At 42.5% G+C, this 18,414-nt stretch overlaps 1 protein-coding gene across 1 annotated transcript in view; it reads right to left on the bottom strand.

Annotated features, from left to right (window-relative positions):
* Window positions 1–18,414, bottom strand: part of LOC128740505 (E3 ubiquitin-protein ligase lubel) — a 51,755-nt gene that overhangs the window by 4,627 nt on the left and 28,714 nt on the right. The window contains exons 11-20 of the mRNA XM_053836049.1: window positions 18,042–18,379; window positions 17,779–17,979; window positions 11,414–11,692; window positions 11,232–11,342; window positions 10,694–11,174; window positions 10,514–10,570; window positions 4,824–10,483; window positions 4,188–4,760; window positions 3,782–4,129; window positions 3,549–3,721 (exon numbers count right to left, since the gene is read on the bottom strand). Of these exons, the coding sequence (XP_053692024.1) occupies window positions 3,549–3,721; window positions 3,782–4,129; window positions 4,188–4,760; window positions 4,824–10,483; window positions 10,514–10,570; window positions 10,694–11,174; window positions 11,232–11,342; window positions 11,414–11,692; window positions 17,779–17,979; window positions 18,042–18,379 (8,221 nt within the window). The remainder of the gene's footprint in view (window positions 1–3,548; window positions 3,722–3,781; window positions 4,130–4,187; window positions 4,761–4,823; window positions 10,484–10,513; window positions 10,571–10,693; window positions 11,175–11,231; window positions 11,343–11,413; window positions 11,693–17,778; window positions 17,980–18,041; window positions 18,380–18,414) is intronic.

Here is an 18,414-nt window from a genome sequence, read left to right as displayed (position 1 = left end):
TCGAAGCAATTTTACAATTAATACCTCAATGGTGAAGCTGCAGAAGGAGGCGGAAAGGAAGTTAACCTAGGAGTGCCCATGAACGATAGTAAGTAACTGCTGCAACTATCGGAGCATAACGTTGGTAAACGTCGCCTACGAGGCGACGGTATTACTAGAAAGAGAAAGAGTAAATCTTCGAATACAACCATCCTACGAATGATTTGATTTAATTAAAATTTCGAGGTCCTGTTGCAGTGGTTGTTACGGATAGCACAAGGTTTCATAAGGAACTACCAGGCGGGCTTCATGGGGACGCTCGCCACTATGAACCGCATGTTTACTATCCGACAGATCTTGCAGAAATGTCAGGAGTACAACGTACCCACGCATTACATCTTTATTGACTTCAATAACGGCTTATCCTGCATGCTGTACAACATCGCGCTTTGGGAGGTGATCCGACGAGCGAGCATCGAGACGAGAGGCACGGTTTTCACCTAAGGTAATCAACTCCCAGGCTTCGCTGACGATATCATAGCCAGGAATTTTGCGACGGTGGAAGCAATCTACGCCAGACTGAAAGCGGAAGCGTTAGAAGGGCTAAAAATAAATGCGTCGAAGACCCAATAAATGAAAGAAGAAGGCTCAAAGAAGACAAAAGGGCGCTTCTCACGGATGGTAACCGTTGACGGCGACGAACTGAAAGTGGTAGATGATTCATTTATTTGGGATCCCTGCTGACCGCGGACAACACCCTGTGCCTTTCACCAAACGCTACGAACAAGGAACATACACCTTCGTACAAAGCTGACAATGTACAAAATCTTTATTAGACCCGCCGTTCTTTATGGTCTTGAAACTATGACACTACTCGCGAAGAACGTATATGCCCTTGTCGTGTTCGAGGGAAAGGAGCAGCGAACGATATTTGGTGGAGTACAAACTAAAAGCGGAGGGTGGCGGAGGCGTATGAATTACAGCTACAGGCATTGCTTGGAGCGATTCCCATCTGGCGAAAGTCGGTAGGCTACAGTGGGCCAGACACGTCGTAAGCAAGGGAATGCGCCATTAACGAGAGCAGCGAGTACAACATCGAACAATGAAAATCGATGTTTTGCTTTTTTCTTTTTTTTCTCGCTATGTTACTGCCATTGAAATTTGACACTTTTGGAAGCGTTGACAGTTTTGGAAGCGCGATGTTATCCTCTGTCAAATACATAGCGAGGGATAGCACAGCGCATCCCCTCGGTCGTAAGGATGCCGGAGGACAGTGCCACATAAACAGTTCTCTTCTACAACCCCACCGGCATCAGGAACAGTTGGGCACAACGTGCAAGATGGCTCGACCAGGTCGGAAGCGACTTGCGACTTCTGAAACTTCTTTTTGTTTGATTATAGTCACTTTAACAGCTTGGGTCATTCGTGACTTCTGCGGGGCGAGATCAATATGGTTGACTACTTGAAACAGCATCATTCGGGCTTGGCGTGGCGACTACACGCGATTCATCGACGATATCACCAGTGCCAAATAGAAAAAGGGATTCGGAAGTATTGATAGAAGTAAATCGGACATACCTAGAGAAAAAAATTTAATAAAATTAATTGAGTTCTCTTGTGACAGCTCACTCGATGAAGAATTTAAACAGAAGCGTTAGCTTACATTTTAAGTAAACTGCAAATTCTGGCAAAACCATCATCAGTGCTGCTTGTTTAATGATGTCAAGTAGACGAATAGGGGTCAGTCCCGGTGTATTGGTAAGCATTCACACCTCTCACGCCGAGGACCCGGGTTCAAATCCCAACCCCGCAGAAGTCACGAATGACCTAAAAGCGTTAAAGTTACTATAATCTAATAAAAAAAAGTACACGAGTGTGAGCTTCGCAACACTGGTCGCAACTGTTTCGCAATATTCCGTAGAGACTTTGTTTTTCTTATTTTTATCTCCAAAATCCCTTCCAACACCAGCTGATCGTGCGACGTCCTCGACAGCGCACATCCATCGGGTGCGGGGTCTGTCTCGGAGTCTACGGCCTCTTCCTGCTTCTCTGCTGAAACTAGTTTTGGCAATTCTTTCGTCGGGCATTCTGGCCACGTGCCCGGTCCACCACAGCCTTCCACATTGTACTACCTTACTGTGCATAACTAAATGTAAAATATACGGCGCCAACAACTATTTTCTAGGGCTCAGCATAACATTTATAGAGGAGGGCATTCAAATTCACAACAAGCACGAGGTATCATAATTAAACTGGATGACCCTTGAGGCATCAAAATTATAAATTAAAAGTCCACCATCCCCTAAATCAGTCCGAGGGCCGCACGAATCATTCCGGAAGAGCTGTTTGCGCGGGCTGTAGCTTGGGCATCACTTCTTAATCTTATTTCATCGTAAGAGAAAACAGTATTTGGCATCATTCGGGGCCTGCAATTGAATAAAAAGGAAACTTATCCAATTTAATTCTACTACGTATATTTATTCTTGTCAGATACGTATTTCGCCTAGAATTTGCAGGCTTTCTCAGTGTCTGTTTTCGAACAGACACGCAAAAAAGACACTGAGGAACCCTGCAAGTCGTGGGCGGAATAGGTATTTGTCAAGAATAAATATACATAGTAGAATTAAATGGGATAAATTTTCTTTCTATTCAATTCCAGGTTTCGTATTCTACTAAGACGTTCCAAAAACTTCAGTCGATCATTCGAGGGTAATGCCAATGATTGAACAGAAAACGAAAGTACTGGGTTTCCATGAGAAGCAGATTACTCAGCCTCTTTAGGGCTTAATATGAGCAAAAATAAGTCTGTATAGCCTTCCATTTCCTGTGGAAGATCAAGAATAGACACTGAAAGAAGTCATATTGATCATTGAGCTTTTGACGCGAGTGATCTATTGAGTTTTGAGCATTGGAACCTGTAATTAGGTTTGGGTGGCAGGTTGCTAGGCTGAGTATGGAGCAGGTGCGTGAACCACCGACTGTATTAGCTATACGAATTTGCGTATATACCAAAACGGGTTCGACATGTAGCGAGAATACTGGATGAACAATTAAAGACCAACAATTTTGTATCCATTGGATGACGATGCAGGGTGTTCGAGCAGCTGACGTTTCGAGTTATTTGAACAACCCTAGACCTAGTGATGTTGTAGCGACTTCTGGATATTTAAGACTGCGCGAAAAGGCAGAGATGGTTATGACGTCAATTACAACTTTCGCGGTCAGTCGTAAAAACCCACGGTTTTGATCTGTTTCCAATTTTAAATGACATGGAGATGTGTATCAGTATTTCGCTGTCCGAAATAATAATTAGGTACGGTTTGCGTGAATATTCCAAATAATAAACAAAATTCAATTCAATAAATTGCAATCTCCTTAGTTTTGCATTTCCTGGTTCTTAGATATTTATGGCCCAACTAGCACATTCCTCCCAATGATTGGCAGGTATATTTGTAAACCCATCCCTCCTGCATCAACTCGCATCGCGTAACGTCATCACCAGACGCCGTCCAGACGGAATCTATAGAACCGTACCAAAAAGGAAGCTAATCGACAAACGAGTGACTTACCTGCACAAGCCAGCGTGACCGTCCGGAACGTCACCGTTACAGATCGTATCCATCAAACCGGCCGGAGTTTCTTTTTGTAGAGGAATCGGACACCTCATCAGTGCGCTTGCATTCTGCATGAACTCCCGTTTTAGAACTTCCGATGGTTCCGTATCGTAGGTTACGTTGTGCATCTGCAAGAATGGTAGTTTATAATGAAAAGAAATGAATTGATTCACGGATTGACGACGTACCGTTAGCAGGCTTTGCAATTCCCGTGGGTCCTTATCCCTAAGATAAAACAAACAATTTCTAGGATGATGAGCGTGCAGTCCCAGTTTGGCGCAGTACGGGGAAACGTCACACTTTGCGCCCATCATGAACGGTTTGTTACAACCGAAGCAAAACTCGAATTTGCATTGTATACAGGTGAAATGCATACAGCCCCCACGGGATAGCGAATACTTGAAGTGGCAGTTCGGACAGCTGATACCGTGAGCTTGCAGGTGACGAGCCACACCTTGCGCTTGGAATTCCGGATCGTTGGCTTCTTTCCAGGCAGCGAACTTTTCGCACGAGATGCCCTCATGCTGGGGCTCCCACTGCAACGTTAGAATGAAATTCGGGAGTTTGTAATGAAATGCAAAAGTGCGAACTTACCGGCTTGCGACAGGAGGCACACGTGATCGACCCGCAATCAGGACAGATGAGACGCTTCTGGCGGGGCCGAGAGAAGAATCCGGAAGAACAGTCAACGCACCATTTGAAGTTAGGATCTTGCATCAGTGTACGATCACGCAGCTTGCGCTGGAACAGGTCGTGCACTTCTTCGTCTACGATGTTTTTGAGTAGAATATCCAGATTGGAGAAATATTCCAGCACGTCGTCTTCCGTTACGTCAGCGTTGTTAAGATCGGGTTCCTTGCAGTACGGACAGTTGCAGTTGGTGATCGAACGATGCATGATCTCTTCGGTAAAGTAAACTTTAGCGCAGTCTAAGCAGCACGAGTGGGTGCATTTGAGCATGGAAACGATTTCGTTCATCGGGTAGACACCGAGACAAAGTTCACATTCCTTCTGGAGGAGATCCTTAGCTTCCTCAATAGTGTGGCACTGAGTTGCCGCCCAGATGGCGTTGTCATGCGCGTAGCGCATTTCAATCAGCCGAACTGCCAGTTCAGCTTGCTGATAGGATTGAACATGACCTGCGTCCAGGATTCGACGGGCTTGAACCTGTTGATAAAAAAAAAGCATGGACAATAAACGACTGGCTTTTAGTTGCTAGTCGTTACTTACTTCCAACGGTTCCTCACTGGGTTCGTATGGTTTCACCAAAGAACGAATAATGGTTCGGCTCTCGGTATCCGTAACGGTTGTCAGGTTCTCGTCATCGTCCGAAGTGATGTAGTCATCACTGAAACAGGTCTCCATGTACTTTTTGCGGAGTTTACGCCGTTGTTCGGAAGTGACCGAACCTTCCCGAGATCCGATTGGGGTGTCCTTGCCCGATGCAGGGCCCGGCGTTGAGCGTGACGATCCCGGTTCGGTAATCTTATTGCTGCCTGCTTCACCGTTCGCCGGCTGAGTGGATGCAACGGGTTTGGTAAGCTTATTATTAATGAATGCCTTCGGTTGTACCAGTTTGGATGGCTTTGGTTTCGATGCACTACTGCTGATGGCGGACTTGGATGAGTCTTTGTTCGTCTTGCTGAGGAACTCCTTCTGCATGTTCTTGACGGTGTTAGTCAGTACCGGACCGAACGGACCGCCGACCGAGCTTTTGCGGAGAGAGTTTCTACGGCTAGAGGAATCGGATGCGGTGGACGTTTTTTTCTTCGTGTCTGTAGTGGTGGTGTTGGTAGTGGAGGCTGTGACTTTTGGCTTGGTTTTGGTGATTTTAGTTGTTTTTGCGCCGGAGGGCGACTGTGGGGTAGTGGGTGGAGTTGGTGTTTTCTTGTTTTGATTGCTCTTTGAGGTGGGTATTTTTAGGGAAAGTTTGCTCGATTTAGGTGGTGGCTCTTCTTGTTTGGGTGAAATTATTTCAATGTTTTCGTAGATGTTAGATACCAGTTCTACCGGTGGTGGTGAAGGGTTTAGTGGCACATTTGAAGCTGGAGAATGAATGATCACTTCCGAAGGTTGAATTTCTATGAAGCTTGATGGTTCTTCGGATGGCTCTCGTGATTCAGATGATTGGAGAATATTTCGTGACGTTTCTCCGTTAGCGATGGGATGAGTTAGTCCATTTTGGTCGGCAGAACTGACAATAGTATCAACAGCATGGTTTTCATCAACTGAAGGCTTATTGGTTTGGGTTAGATTTGCACTATCCACTGCTGAATTCGCTTCTATAGTGGTAGTTTGTGTTTTTGCGTGATTTGAATCAAAGTTAGTAAGCTTTGCTGGATCTGAACTTGTGGAATTTTCAGATGACAAGAGAACTTCATTATTTGCAGTGACTGTCATTGTTTCACCAACAGGTTGATCGCCAATGTTTCTAATATCTGATGTGCATGTTGAATTAGAAGCAAATATTTTATTCGGCAATGTTTGAGTGTTGATGATAGGTATTTCTAAAACGTTGGTTTCCTCAGCATTCGCAACAATCGGTTGTTCACTGACTCCTTTCGACGCTAGTATTTGCGTCGGTCTGGAAGGCCCGTCTTCCTGGAAAGATCTCTCCCCGTCCTCATTGGTACTGTTGTGCTGCTTGATTTCAGACATATGAATTATTTCATTAGCTTGTGCATCATTAATTGCTCCTGCATTTATGGTTTGTGATTGTGATAACAGATTTTCAATTCCAATAGCTACAAAATGATCATCCGATAAGGGTACGTTAGCTCGCTCCGATTCGCTCGTAGATAAACGTTTTGTAGAATCTGATATAACGTCGGTCACTTTTTCCACCGTAAATTCATGATTTGTTGTTAAGTCAACTTGTGCTCCACTTTCAACATTCGTTTCTTCGTTTGATCTTGTGATGTGTGCTGGGATAACATAGGAATGTGGTTGATTGATATCTGTATTACTGTAACCTTCAGCTACATAATGCTCAGCTCTGCCAGTCTCATTGGATTCTTTTTGAAGAGTAGCGTCATCTGCTTTCGTTGGACTGGTACTTTCCTGGATGTTTTTTTGATCAGCAGCGACAATCTGTAAACCACCGGTAGTTTTGGTTTTAATTACAGTGGCGTACTCTGGAATGGTCGTTTCTTCTACAGTGTCTGGAACAGCGTCGTTTTCTTCGGAAACTGATGAGACTTGTCGCAGTTGTTCACTAAGATCCCGTGCTACTGAGGTCAACATTTCAATAGTCGCATCCAGCACGTGTGTTGTTTTTTCTGTTTCGGTATCCACATCTCTCGATGTGCCAACAGTAAGAACTTCATCTTGAACTACGTGTTGCGTAAGAAGTTCAACCGGTTGTACGATTCCTTCCTCAGTTGCTTCGCGCAGCTCGCTCGGTTCCGGTTGCAATTCTGTGTGTTCAACCATCTGTGAAGATTTGATAAATTGTCCAATAACTGTTTTGGCATTCAGTAAAGATTGCACATGTTTCATGGTGTTGAAGTTTCGGTTTTCTTCGGCCACCAAGGTTGCCTCGGTAGATTCATTTACATCATCGGCTACCAACGTCACCTCACTGAGCTCACTAACCTCCGGACTGTTGTGCACAGTTTCCGCTTCGGACATTTCCTCAAACTCCGAATGATTATTCTCTTCCAATCCTCTTACCGCCAAGTCAAGGATGTCAGAAACTTCTCCTACCGATTGTTCGATAACGCTAAGCGCATCGTTAAAGTCACTGTCCAGCGGTAGGTCACTGACCTCCGAGGCACTGTTCCGTTCAATTTCCCTAACCAGCGCTAAACTAAGCGTTGGTAGGTATGGTTTTCCTACGAAGATCTCTCCATCTTCAATGAGCTCTAGTGGCTCCTCAGTTTCCGGATGATGAACATCCTCTGGAGCAATCTCACTGAACATTACTGAACCGTCGTCATCTTCATCCTCGTACTCGTAGAAGTCTCCGTTCTCATCAACGTCGTACTCCTCATTCGATTCCCACTCATCAATATTCTCGTCGCTCCATTCCTCATATTCATCCTCTTCGTAGTACTCGCCGTCGTAGATTTCGTCCTCATCTTGCATCGTTGCCATATCGGAGGCGATTTCATCTTTCATTTGCTGTATCAACCGTTTGGTGTCTAGTACCAAATCGGACAGGTTGTTTGATGGTCTGGACGGCTGAGGAGCGATCGTACCGTCTTTTGGTGGGTCTTGATTCGCTTGTGGCAAAGCGCTAGAACCTTGCGGAACATGTGGGGAGGCAGGGTCATTTGACGGGGACGGAGTATTATTGACTGGATCAGTGGTGGGGATGGCAATTTGAGTGGGAGGATCAGTGACTTCACTACTCGAAGGAACCGGATCTTGGCTATCGACTAAATCGGCGGGTTGTTCGGAGGTTGTAGAAACTTCAGTGTTCGATGGAGGAAGACCGGTGGTCGTTTCTCCTGCATCATTAACAGAAATATCGCGAATACTGTTCGCGGAACGCTCGTTAACTGGAATACGATTGGAAGGAGTTTCCCCTATCTTATCTTGAACAGCAACTGAGTGTTCTTCAACGGAAGGACCCAATGTGAGCTGGTGGGTTTCCGGATCATCGAGCGGCCTGTCAAGTTGATGTTCGATTTCTTCGATGTTTTCGATAACGTGCTTCAGCTGATCCACGTGATCAATGCGCGCCAGTTCGAGACTTTCAACATTATTTACAATGTCTTTTCTTTCCTGTACGTGATCAATGGTTGTACCAGACTCGTTAGGTTGTGCTTCAAGTTCGTGCTCGATTCTCTCTAGCTTTTCAACGACATGTCTTACTTCTTCGATGTGATTAACAGGTGTGATTGGGTTGTCTGCCGCCGTATGAAGCTCATGCTCAATGTTCTCTAACTTTTCAACAACATGTCTCACTTCTTCAACATGATTGATATGTGTGACTTGCTCGTCCGAGGAAGGCTGAGGTTTATGCTCAATTTCCTCTAACTCAATATGATTCATATGTGTTTCCGGCTTGTCCGAGGACGTAGGAGGCTCATGCTCAGTTTCGACAACATGTTCCACTTCTTCAACATGGTTGACATGTGAGACTGGCTTGTCCGAAGACGTCGGAAACTCATGCTGGGACTCGACAACATGTTTCACTTCTTCAACCAGCTCAATGTGAGAGTCACGTTCGTCTTCTCTCATCTTTTCGACAATATGCCTCACTTCTGCGACATGATCAACGGGAGCGACAATAGTGAGCTTATCGGATGACGTTTCTAGCTCTGTTTCGGTTTTTTCTATATTCCCGACAATTTGTCTAACTTCTTCAATATGATCAATGGAAATGACGGGTTCGTTAGGTGACGTTTCATCAAGCTCATGCTCGTTTTTGTCCAGCTGCTCAGCAACAGTGCGATCAATGGTTTCGACGGATTTTTGCGGTGCAAGCTCGAGCTCATTTTCGCTTGGCTCGATCTTTCCGACAGCAACTTCTACGATATGACCAATTGGTTTGGTGTCAGTTTCCGGTGACATGCCGAGTATGTGCTTGATCTTTTCTAGTTTTTCGATAATGTTTCTTACTTCTTCAACATCACTGACGCGTTTATCGGGTGACGTTGTGAGCTCCTGCTCGATTTTTGTAAGTTTTTCGACAACGTCTTCCACTTCTTTAGTCTCAGCAGTGGGTACGGGTGACGTTTCATTTTCGTGTTCGCTTGTTTTCCTATCTTCAACACCGTGTAGCGTGTCTTCCACGTAATCTACGTGTATGGTAGGGACAGCTTGTGTTTCGACATTATTTTCCGATACAGTTTGTTCCAGCTTTGAATCTTTATCACTAGTTTGATCATCCAATGACGGTTTGACAGATTCACCTTTCGATAAATGTTCGCTTATTGCGGGTGCATTAGCATAGATCTCTTCTTCGGCAGAACTTTGATCCGATGTTGCTTCCAACTTTCGTAATTCACGCTGAGAGTCGATCGATTCAGCTTCTGACTCAACGCTGCTCTCACGTTTGCTTAATAGCTGTTGGATCTTCTGATTCACCGTCACAATATCGTAATAGTCAGTAGACTCAGCGGTCATCCTAGCTTCGTCGGAGCTGCTGTCAAACCTATAGTTTTGCGTTCGGTATTGCTCGAACTCGCAAGTCAATCGTTCATTCCGTATTGCTCGTTTGAGGAAATTCTGAATATTAGCGTACTCGCTCTCTTCCTCCTGTATGGTCGGGAATTTTATCGATGCTTTGTTTTCGGTCGCATTCGGAAAGTCGTGTGATGGTTCGATGGTTCGTTTGAATGGGAAATTATGAATGTTTTTGTAGTCCTCGTCCGAGTACCGTGCATTCAGCAGCGTCTCTTTGATGTCTTCTTCCAATGTTCGATCGGCTTTGAAGGTAACAGAGCTGAGTTCCTGTTGCACCTGACCGACGAGACTTGGAAGAATTTCCTGAATGTTTTCTGTCATAAACTTTCGAATGTCTTCGTAGATAGGCTTGGTCTCATCAACGGACGATTCAATGGAACGTGGTAACGGAATTGGACTTTTCACAACAATTCGCTCACATGAATCTGAACGTACCGAGGCTTGCGATGACGGACGCGAATCGTTGCGGTCAACCAATTTGGACAACAATTGTTGAATGTTCTTCAGTACGGCTTCATTTTGGTTGGCCTGATTCTTTTCCATTTGGTCGATCAATTTTTCAATATCCTTCAGAATCGCTGTATTTGACGGAATAGAGTCCTCTTCTGCCGGATGTTGTTCGTTGCCGTTAGTTACAACGTGGTTAGTAGTCTCCGATATGCCGTCACATTGTTCGTGTTTCCCATTAGGGATTGAACCTGGGTTAACATTTTCCTGAGATTTTTCGACCTTCTCGTTTGCCGAACTCATCATCGCTTCAAAACCATTGGTAGAATTGGTTGAACCTTCGGAAAGTAATTCCTTTTCAACGTGCACACTGATAAACTCCTGAATTTCGTTGCCTGGAAGAGGTCGATCGGTATGTGACCAGGGATAGCAATGTTAGGATACCCGGTTGGTTGAGAAGGAGAGAAAAGAGTTTTGAATTATTATGGGTTTTGGTTAGTGTTTGCGAGTTCTCTTACTGATTCCACTCCGATCCTCTCTTAGCGCCTGATGCAGAAGTATGTTACCGGAATCGTTTTCGGCACCATTCGATGGACCCCAGATGCGCATCAGAAAGGGTTTTAGCTGTGTTTTACTCAGTTCCAACATTGCCAGTTCTAGGTTTCCATGATGCGCCGTCAGACTGGTCACAATATCTTCTCTAGTATAGTTACCTTTCGAGGCAATTTCACTATACTTTCTTTGGCGCTGCTCGATACATTCTGTGATGGCATGCCAAATGTTACCCTTGTGCTTGCGCAGAGCCTCACGAGCCTCCACCGTGGATATTGTACCAATCGTATTTTCCCTTTTTTCGTGACCATACTTAGTAGCCAGGGTCTGTACCGTGTCGATCAGTTTCGACCAGTTTTCACGAAGCCATTGCACCGGATGCTTTTCCTTACAATGTTCAAGAGCTGCCTGCAGCTCTTCAGCCGTGAACTTGTAGTGTTCTGCTTCCTGAAATGTAATCTAGCGTCTAGTTCAATGGTTAAATGTGCAAAACCTGCCACTTACCTTTAGGAGATTTTTTAGTTCTGTACCTGCGGAACTGTTCGACTCATCTATATTCATAGATTCCATCAACCGTGCAGCATCCTCCGAATGATCGCCCATGGTGTTGGTTGGCTGAAAAATTCGTCAATAGAATAATGATTAGATCAATCTAATGGCAAAGTAGCAGTTTGGCCCTTATTCACCGCTTGCCGTTGCGTCAGTAGATCGTTCAGGGTCACATGAGTTGGCGTTAGATTATCGATGCGACTTAGATCGCTCATCGCACGATACTTGTGCTGATCGAGCGGACGAGCGGTGCTGAAGTTGGTCTTGGCGGCAGCAGTTTGTATGATTTGATGAATGGCACGGTCCAAATAGGACATGTTTGCGTCCGGATGAGGTGGCATGATCTGTGGAAGTTCATTTTGCTGAGCATGCGGTAGTGGTTGCGGGCTCAGTTCGTGCGGTGACGGTGGTAGACTCTGCAAGTGGTGATGCAAAGTTACAAACTCGTTTTTGAGACACTGTGTAACGGATTTGCTATGCAACTTGAGCTAAGCAAATGGAGGATGAAACAATCATTTATAAATAATGCATGTTAATTAGAAAGATAGTTACAGCGGAGTATCTGATAGATAGAGTATACACGGACGAACAAACGGTGAACGGTGAAACCTATAGCCGGCTGCGAAGTCTGTCGATAAAGAAGGGCCAAGTCTTAGAACGTTCAAGCCCCAGATTTTGCTCTTTTAGATCGGTAAAGTTCCCTGAAAGGTTGACAAATAAAAAGAGGCTGAAGTTCCGGCAATAGTTTCTCATTTGGAAAGTAATCTACAGCTGTGGACTAAAAATTGACGCTTTCGTAATTGCTAGAACCATGAACCAAGCAATTCATCAGAAGGAGTGGAATCCGTTCGATATCCCGGAGCTAAGGCCGTTAAAGGAATATTGAACGATTGTGACGGATAAACTGAGGAAGAAGCCTGGAACTGCAAGTTACTTGAAGCAGTTCAAGCTAAAATAGAATGGCCAGAATCCCTGTCAGTAGCAGCATAGTATACGGTGATCAAAACTCGCAGTGCGAAACTGTCTAAAAAGCAGTTTGAAGCTGTTCAAAGTTTGAATCACAATGGCGTTTAGTTGTAGATTTCAGACAACTAAACCAAAAGATTTTAGCAGACAAATTTCCTTTACCACGCATAGATGATATTTTAGACCAACTACGCAGAGCGAAATTTTTCACAACAGGCGACATCCATTTAGTACGTCTCGCAAATTTTGCCCAAAATCAAGCCCTTCTCCCCTTGTCACATTTTATCACAGTTTCATGAGCCCCAAGAAAAAGTACGTCACGTTACGGAAACACCCCCCCCCCCCCTTCACAACAAAAAAAAATCAATGCAATGCAATCAATCTATTAAATAACAAAAATGAACTTCAACAAATAAAAAAATTAAAATTTTCGAGCATACGTCATCGATCCACGGATTTTGAAGATGATCTCCGATTGCTCCGATTGGATACGCTTCAGTAGTTGCTGAACAGTCGATTAATATATCGCGCATATCCACGCCATTTTCATCCATCCATTCAACTTCGTCTGATCCATTTGGAAGAATGAGAACTTCCTGCTGCCGTCTTGCAGCAACACGCCTTGGAAGAACTTTTCTGACGGTTTTTGCCATTTTGTCTATTTTTGCGATCATTCGACGTTACCTGAGATGCGAAATATAGTCCGCAAGTATTTGAGTGAGGGACAGAATAGGTTATACGAAAGAACCTTAAAACCAGCCGTGGAACTTCATCGATTGAGTTCAGCACGAATAATGAGGAGAACTATTGCTCTTGGTTTCTGTTAGCACCTCGTAGCGCCTCAGGAGTTTGTGTGATTGACATTGACGGTGGCAAAAATTTTTTAGGTAAGACGGTACTCAAAGAGCTCCTTAGTGGTGTACAGTAAAGCTTTAAGGGAGAGTTCATACGAGAAGAATAAAATGAGTCCTATTCACAAATATATATTGAAAATAAGAAATTATCATTCAAAAAATTTAACTATTTGTATTAAAATGCATCAGTTCGTTTATTTTGTAGAAGCCTTCAGTAGTTATATCTTAAAATGAAAGCTTGAAGGGACCTTAAGGGGCACCGAATTAATTTTCCATTTGAATTTTTTCATATGACGTCACACAACTTCATCCCCCCCTCCCCCCTACGTCACAAATCGTCACGATTTGGTCAACCCCCCATCCCCCCTATAAGCGTAACGTACTTTATGAATGGCCCCACATGAGATTTGATGTCTGGATTTCATCAAATATCCCTTGATATGGAATCTAGAAAATTTCAGCATTTTCTACCAAAAGCGGCCATTATCAATTTACTCGATTGCCTTTTAAATTAAATATCAGTCCAAACAACTTTCAACGAAAGATGACTATCGCAATGGCAGGACTAACGCCTGAATCAGCATTTAAATATCTACCTTGACGACATCGCAGTAAAAGGATTCTCAGTCAATCACCATTTGTCAAATTTAAAACAAGTATTCGAACGAAAAAAAGTAAATGTAACCGGAAAGTGCATGAATGAAAAAGAGAGTATAATAAAGGAAATAGGTAGAAAAAAGAAAGATAAGAAAAAGTAAGAAAGCAAAATGAAGATCGGAAAGAATGAGAAAAAAGAAGGAAAAAGAAAGATCGCAGAAACCAAGATAGCAAAAAGACAGGTTGGAAAATGGAAGATCGCAAAAAGAAGAACGGAAAAAGAAATATTAGAAAAATAACAATCGGACAAAAGAAGATCGTAAAAAGAAAGATCAGGAAAAGAAGGATAGAGGGAAAGAATATCGGTTAAGAGAAGATCAGAAAGAGGAATATTGAAAAAATCAGAGGGGTTGTGTACAAGACACGACCGCATATATAGGTGACGCAGGACTGCGTAACTCTCTTTGTAGTGATAGTAGCATATATTTATGCTTGTAATCATTCGATTCTTCATGTATACATGCGTTGTATGTAACATCAAAGTAGTAACATTGCATACGTTCAATTCTCAAAATATTGTGCATTTGAAAACAATTTAACAAAATCAAGAACACAAACTATTGCTTTCCTGCTACCTTACTGAAATTAAAGATTGTTTTTATTACCTATGGTTCCCCCCGTTGAAGGGATTTTACCAATTCAATCCCATTTTATCAACAGCACATCATTTCACTACACTTCTAATGAAACGGCATCGGCAAGTATGCGTATTCATACAGAGTCATATTATAACCGAACACTACAGCTGTAGCACATTTTTCTAACCCAGATATCAAATTCGCCAAGGTTTAATCGTCTCGCAGTAAAGAATGTGCGATCTGTTGGGATAACGAACCTGTGTCATTTTTTCCCACACTTCCCTGACACAGACATCAAATTGGACTAGGATTATTCGCGTTCGTAAGAAATCTGTTGGCACGAGGGGGCTCTGTCACTCTTTCTGGCGTACTTCCCAAGCAAGGACATCAAAATGGTCTAGGTTTAATTGCGGTATTAAGAAATCTTGTTCAAATGAGGAAACTTTGTCGTTTGTTTTGGCGTACTTCCCAAGCACAGATATCAAATTGGTATAGGTTTAGTTCATCGCAAAGAATATTCCAACCAATCACGAAGCGAGAATTCTGGTAAAACATAGGTTCATTATTTTCAATTTTTCAGTAGTTCAACATCAAGGATCCATACTTTTCTTCATTTGGGTCAATTCTTAGAAGATTTACCGATCGATTGGTGTAAGAATATTGAAAATCGATCGGAAAACCGCTGAGCTATTAGCGTTCAAAACCTTTCATTTTTCGTGACGCTCGCATTTTTCGATTTTTTGGAATGACACCCTATCTCAAAACTTGCCGTAAGACGTAGTCCTACGTCAAAAAAGAGAGATTGGAAAAAGGTAGATAGAAATAGGAAGATCAAGAAGTGAAAGATCAGAGAAAAGATCTGAAAAGGAGAATTGGTCAAAAAAATAGGAAAAAGGAAGACCGGTTGATGGAAGCTCGTGAAAAGAAAGATGGAAAAGGTAGATAGGAAAATAAAGGTCGGAAAAAGGAAAATTGAGAAAAGAAAGGACGAAAAATGGAATATAGAATAAAAGAAGATTAAAAAAAGAAGAATCGAAAAACAAGATTTCTATGTTCTAAAGAAAGATTTAAAAAAAAGAAGAGGAAAAAATGAAATCGGGAAACGGAAGATCGGAAAAAGAAAGGTTACAAAAAAGAATTTAGATAAAGGAGATCGGATAAAGGCAGATTGATGTTGTATGCATTAAATACAATAATAATAATATAAAAATCGCTCATTTAATAGCGATTATAGCGAAAAGAAATGCAGGTTATTCAATAAATACCTGCGTAGAAAGCAAGGTCGATCAAAAAGTAAAACGAAAAAAGGAAGATCGAAAAAAATAAGACCGGTAAAGGGAAGATCGGAAAAAAGAAAAGCGGAAAAAAGAAAAGCGGAAAAAAGGATAACAGGAAAAAAGGAGTTAGGGAAACGGAAGATCGAAAAACGAAGATTGAAAAAAGAAGATGGAAGAAGGATAATTAAAAAAATTCGATCAAAAAAAGGATGAACGCAAAACGGAAGATTGGAAACAAGAAGGTCAGAAAACGGAAGACCAGGAAAATAAGATCAAAAAAGTGAGATAGAAAAAAGAAGATCGTGAAGGGAAGGTAGGAAAAAAGAAGATCAAAAAAAAGAAAGATCGGGAAAAGAATGATTGGAAAAATTAAGATAGAAAAAAAGAAGACCGGAAAAGGGCGCATCGAGAAAAAAAGCTTTAAAAAAGGAAGATAGGAAAAAGGAATCGGATAAAGATTGATCGGAAAAAAGAAGCTTGAAAAATTAAGATAAAAAACTATACAGCAGAAAAAAGAAAAACGGAAAAGGAAGATAGCAAAATAGAAAATAAAACGAATCGGAAAAAGAAGGAAGAGCGAAGAAGGAACGAGGAAAATAAAAAAGAAAAGTGAAGAAGCTAGGAGGACACAAGGAACAAGGACAAAGGAACGAGGAATACGGATCAAGCAACAAGGCAAAAAGGAAGTAGGAAGACAGAAGAAATAAAAATAAAAAAGGAAAAAAGAAGGAATAAGGAAGAAAAGAGAAAAAAGAAGAAAAAAGTAAGAATTAAGAAGAAAGAAGGAAGAAGAAGGTAGGAAAAAGAGAGAAGGAACAAGGAAGAAAGAAGAAGGAACAAGGAACAAGGAAGAAAGAAAAAGGAAAAAGGAAGAGGGAAAAAGGAAAAAGGAACAAGGAACAAGGAAGAAGGAAGAAAGAAGAAAGAAGAAAGAAGAAAGAAGAAAGAAAAAGGAATAATGAACTAGGAATAAGGAACAAGGAAGAAGGAAGAAGGAAGAAGGAAGAAGGAAGAAGGAAGAAGGAAGAAGGAAGAAGGAAGAAGGAAGAAGGAACAAGGAAGAAGGAACAAGGAAGAAGGAAGAAGGAAGAAGGAACAAGGAAGAAGGAAGAAGGAAGAAGGAAGAAAGAAGAAGGAAGAAGGAAGAAGGAAGAAGGAAGAAGGAAGAAGGAAGAAGGAAGAAGGAACAAGGAACAAGGAACAAGAAACAAGGAACAAGGAACAAGGAACAAGGAACAAGGAACAAGGAACAAGGAACAAGGAACAAGGAACAAGGAACAAGGAACAAGGAACAAGGAACAAGGAACAAGGAACAAGGAACAAGGAACAAGGAAGAAGGAAGAAGGAAGAAGGAAGAAGGAAGAAGGAAGAAGGAAGAAGAAAGAAGGAAAAAGGAAAAAGGAAGAAAGAAGAAAGAAGAATGAATAAGGAAGAAGAAAGAAGGAACGAGAAATGATGTTTCAATGTTCTTAATCAAATCTACATTATCTATACCATCTAAGGTCTATAATCAAGCTGAGAGTTCACTTATTTGACTCACAAAATTGGCAACACAAAAATCACAACTAATCAATATCGATTACCGTAAAATCAGCTACGCTCTTCTGTTACAAATCAACTCAAATAGCTACTGGCACTACTGAATTGAATCGGGCAACTGCAACTGCATCATTTTATTGCAGGCAATTTAATGCACCCACCCAGTCCAGAGGCAATTATTCGTGCACTCGAAGCGTAGCACGATGTTTCACGAATTATAAACGTTAATTTCCTTACATTTCAATATTGATCAGTTCGGATCATTTATCGATCTGACGTCATTACGCTAGTGAAGCGGCAGACGCTAGGTTTTAATTAGCCCACCCGCCAGCAGTCACACCGAATCAGAAACGTGTCGCAGCGATAGTGTCATCGATGTTATAATTAGCCAAAAAACACAAATGTTAGATAATTAATTATGTACTTGTCGTCTTCGCAGACTGGTGTTTAGCGGTTTGTACGCGGCGGTTGAGTCGCACTGGTGATGTTTGATGATGGCGTCAAGAGCAAAAGCGGAAGAGGCGTTTTGAAAAAAGAAATTAGTAAATAGAAAGGTAGCATTTTCAGGCGTGGTCGGTACGAAAATAGAGCGCAAGTGCGAAGACATGATCTTGTGTGTGGTTGATCGAACCTGAGTGTCACTCGAAAAGCTTAGTCGACTGCCGGAACGGGGACTGGCCACTTGTAGCAGTTGTGGCGCAGTGGTGACCGAATGGGATCGTTTATAGATGCTACCCGTTGACGGCGATGTTAGTTTGCCGATGAGATTGTCCTCAACCGAAGCCTGGTCGCCTTGGGCTTTCGCTCGAATTCCCTCAACGGTGTCGTAGGTCTGGATGAAGAATACAGTCACGTGGTCGTTCTGCGCTGAATGGAAATAGTGCCTACGCTTACCTGAGTGGACATATCTTGTGGGGGTGGTGAAGTCCCTATCGTTGCTCTGTCGGTAGAAACGTAACCTCTGTTGCTGGGAAACTTCACCTGCGAGTTGGAATCACGCGGTGGAGATGAACCACATCCGGTCGAAACTTTTTCCTTCACTACTTTGTTCATCACTTTAACCATTTCACTGTCTAGATTTTGCTTAATTTCACCACTATTTTTCGAATTTCTAACTGTATCAGCGGACTTGTTTTGAAACTCCTGATTTCTGAATGGATTTTCCTCGACAAAATTTTCATAAATATTATTTGAGTCTTCATCACCGTTTTCCTTTTCATCATCATCATAGTCTATAACGAGAACATAGAAAAACAGCACACATTAA

This window comes from Sabethes cyaneus, chromosome 3 (assembly GCF_943734655.1).
Source record: "Sabethes cyaneus chromosome 3, idSabCyanKW18_F2, whole genome shotgun sequence".
In the NCBI taxonomy this organism is placed as follows: domain Eukaryota; kingdom Metazoa; phylum Arthropoda; class Insecta; order Diptera; family Culicidae; genus Sabethes; species Sabethes cyaneus.
This window is presented reverse-complemented; position numbering and strand designations above follow the sequence as displayed.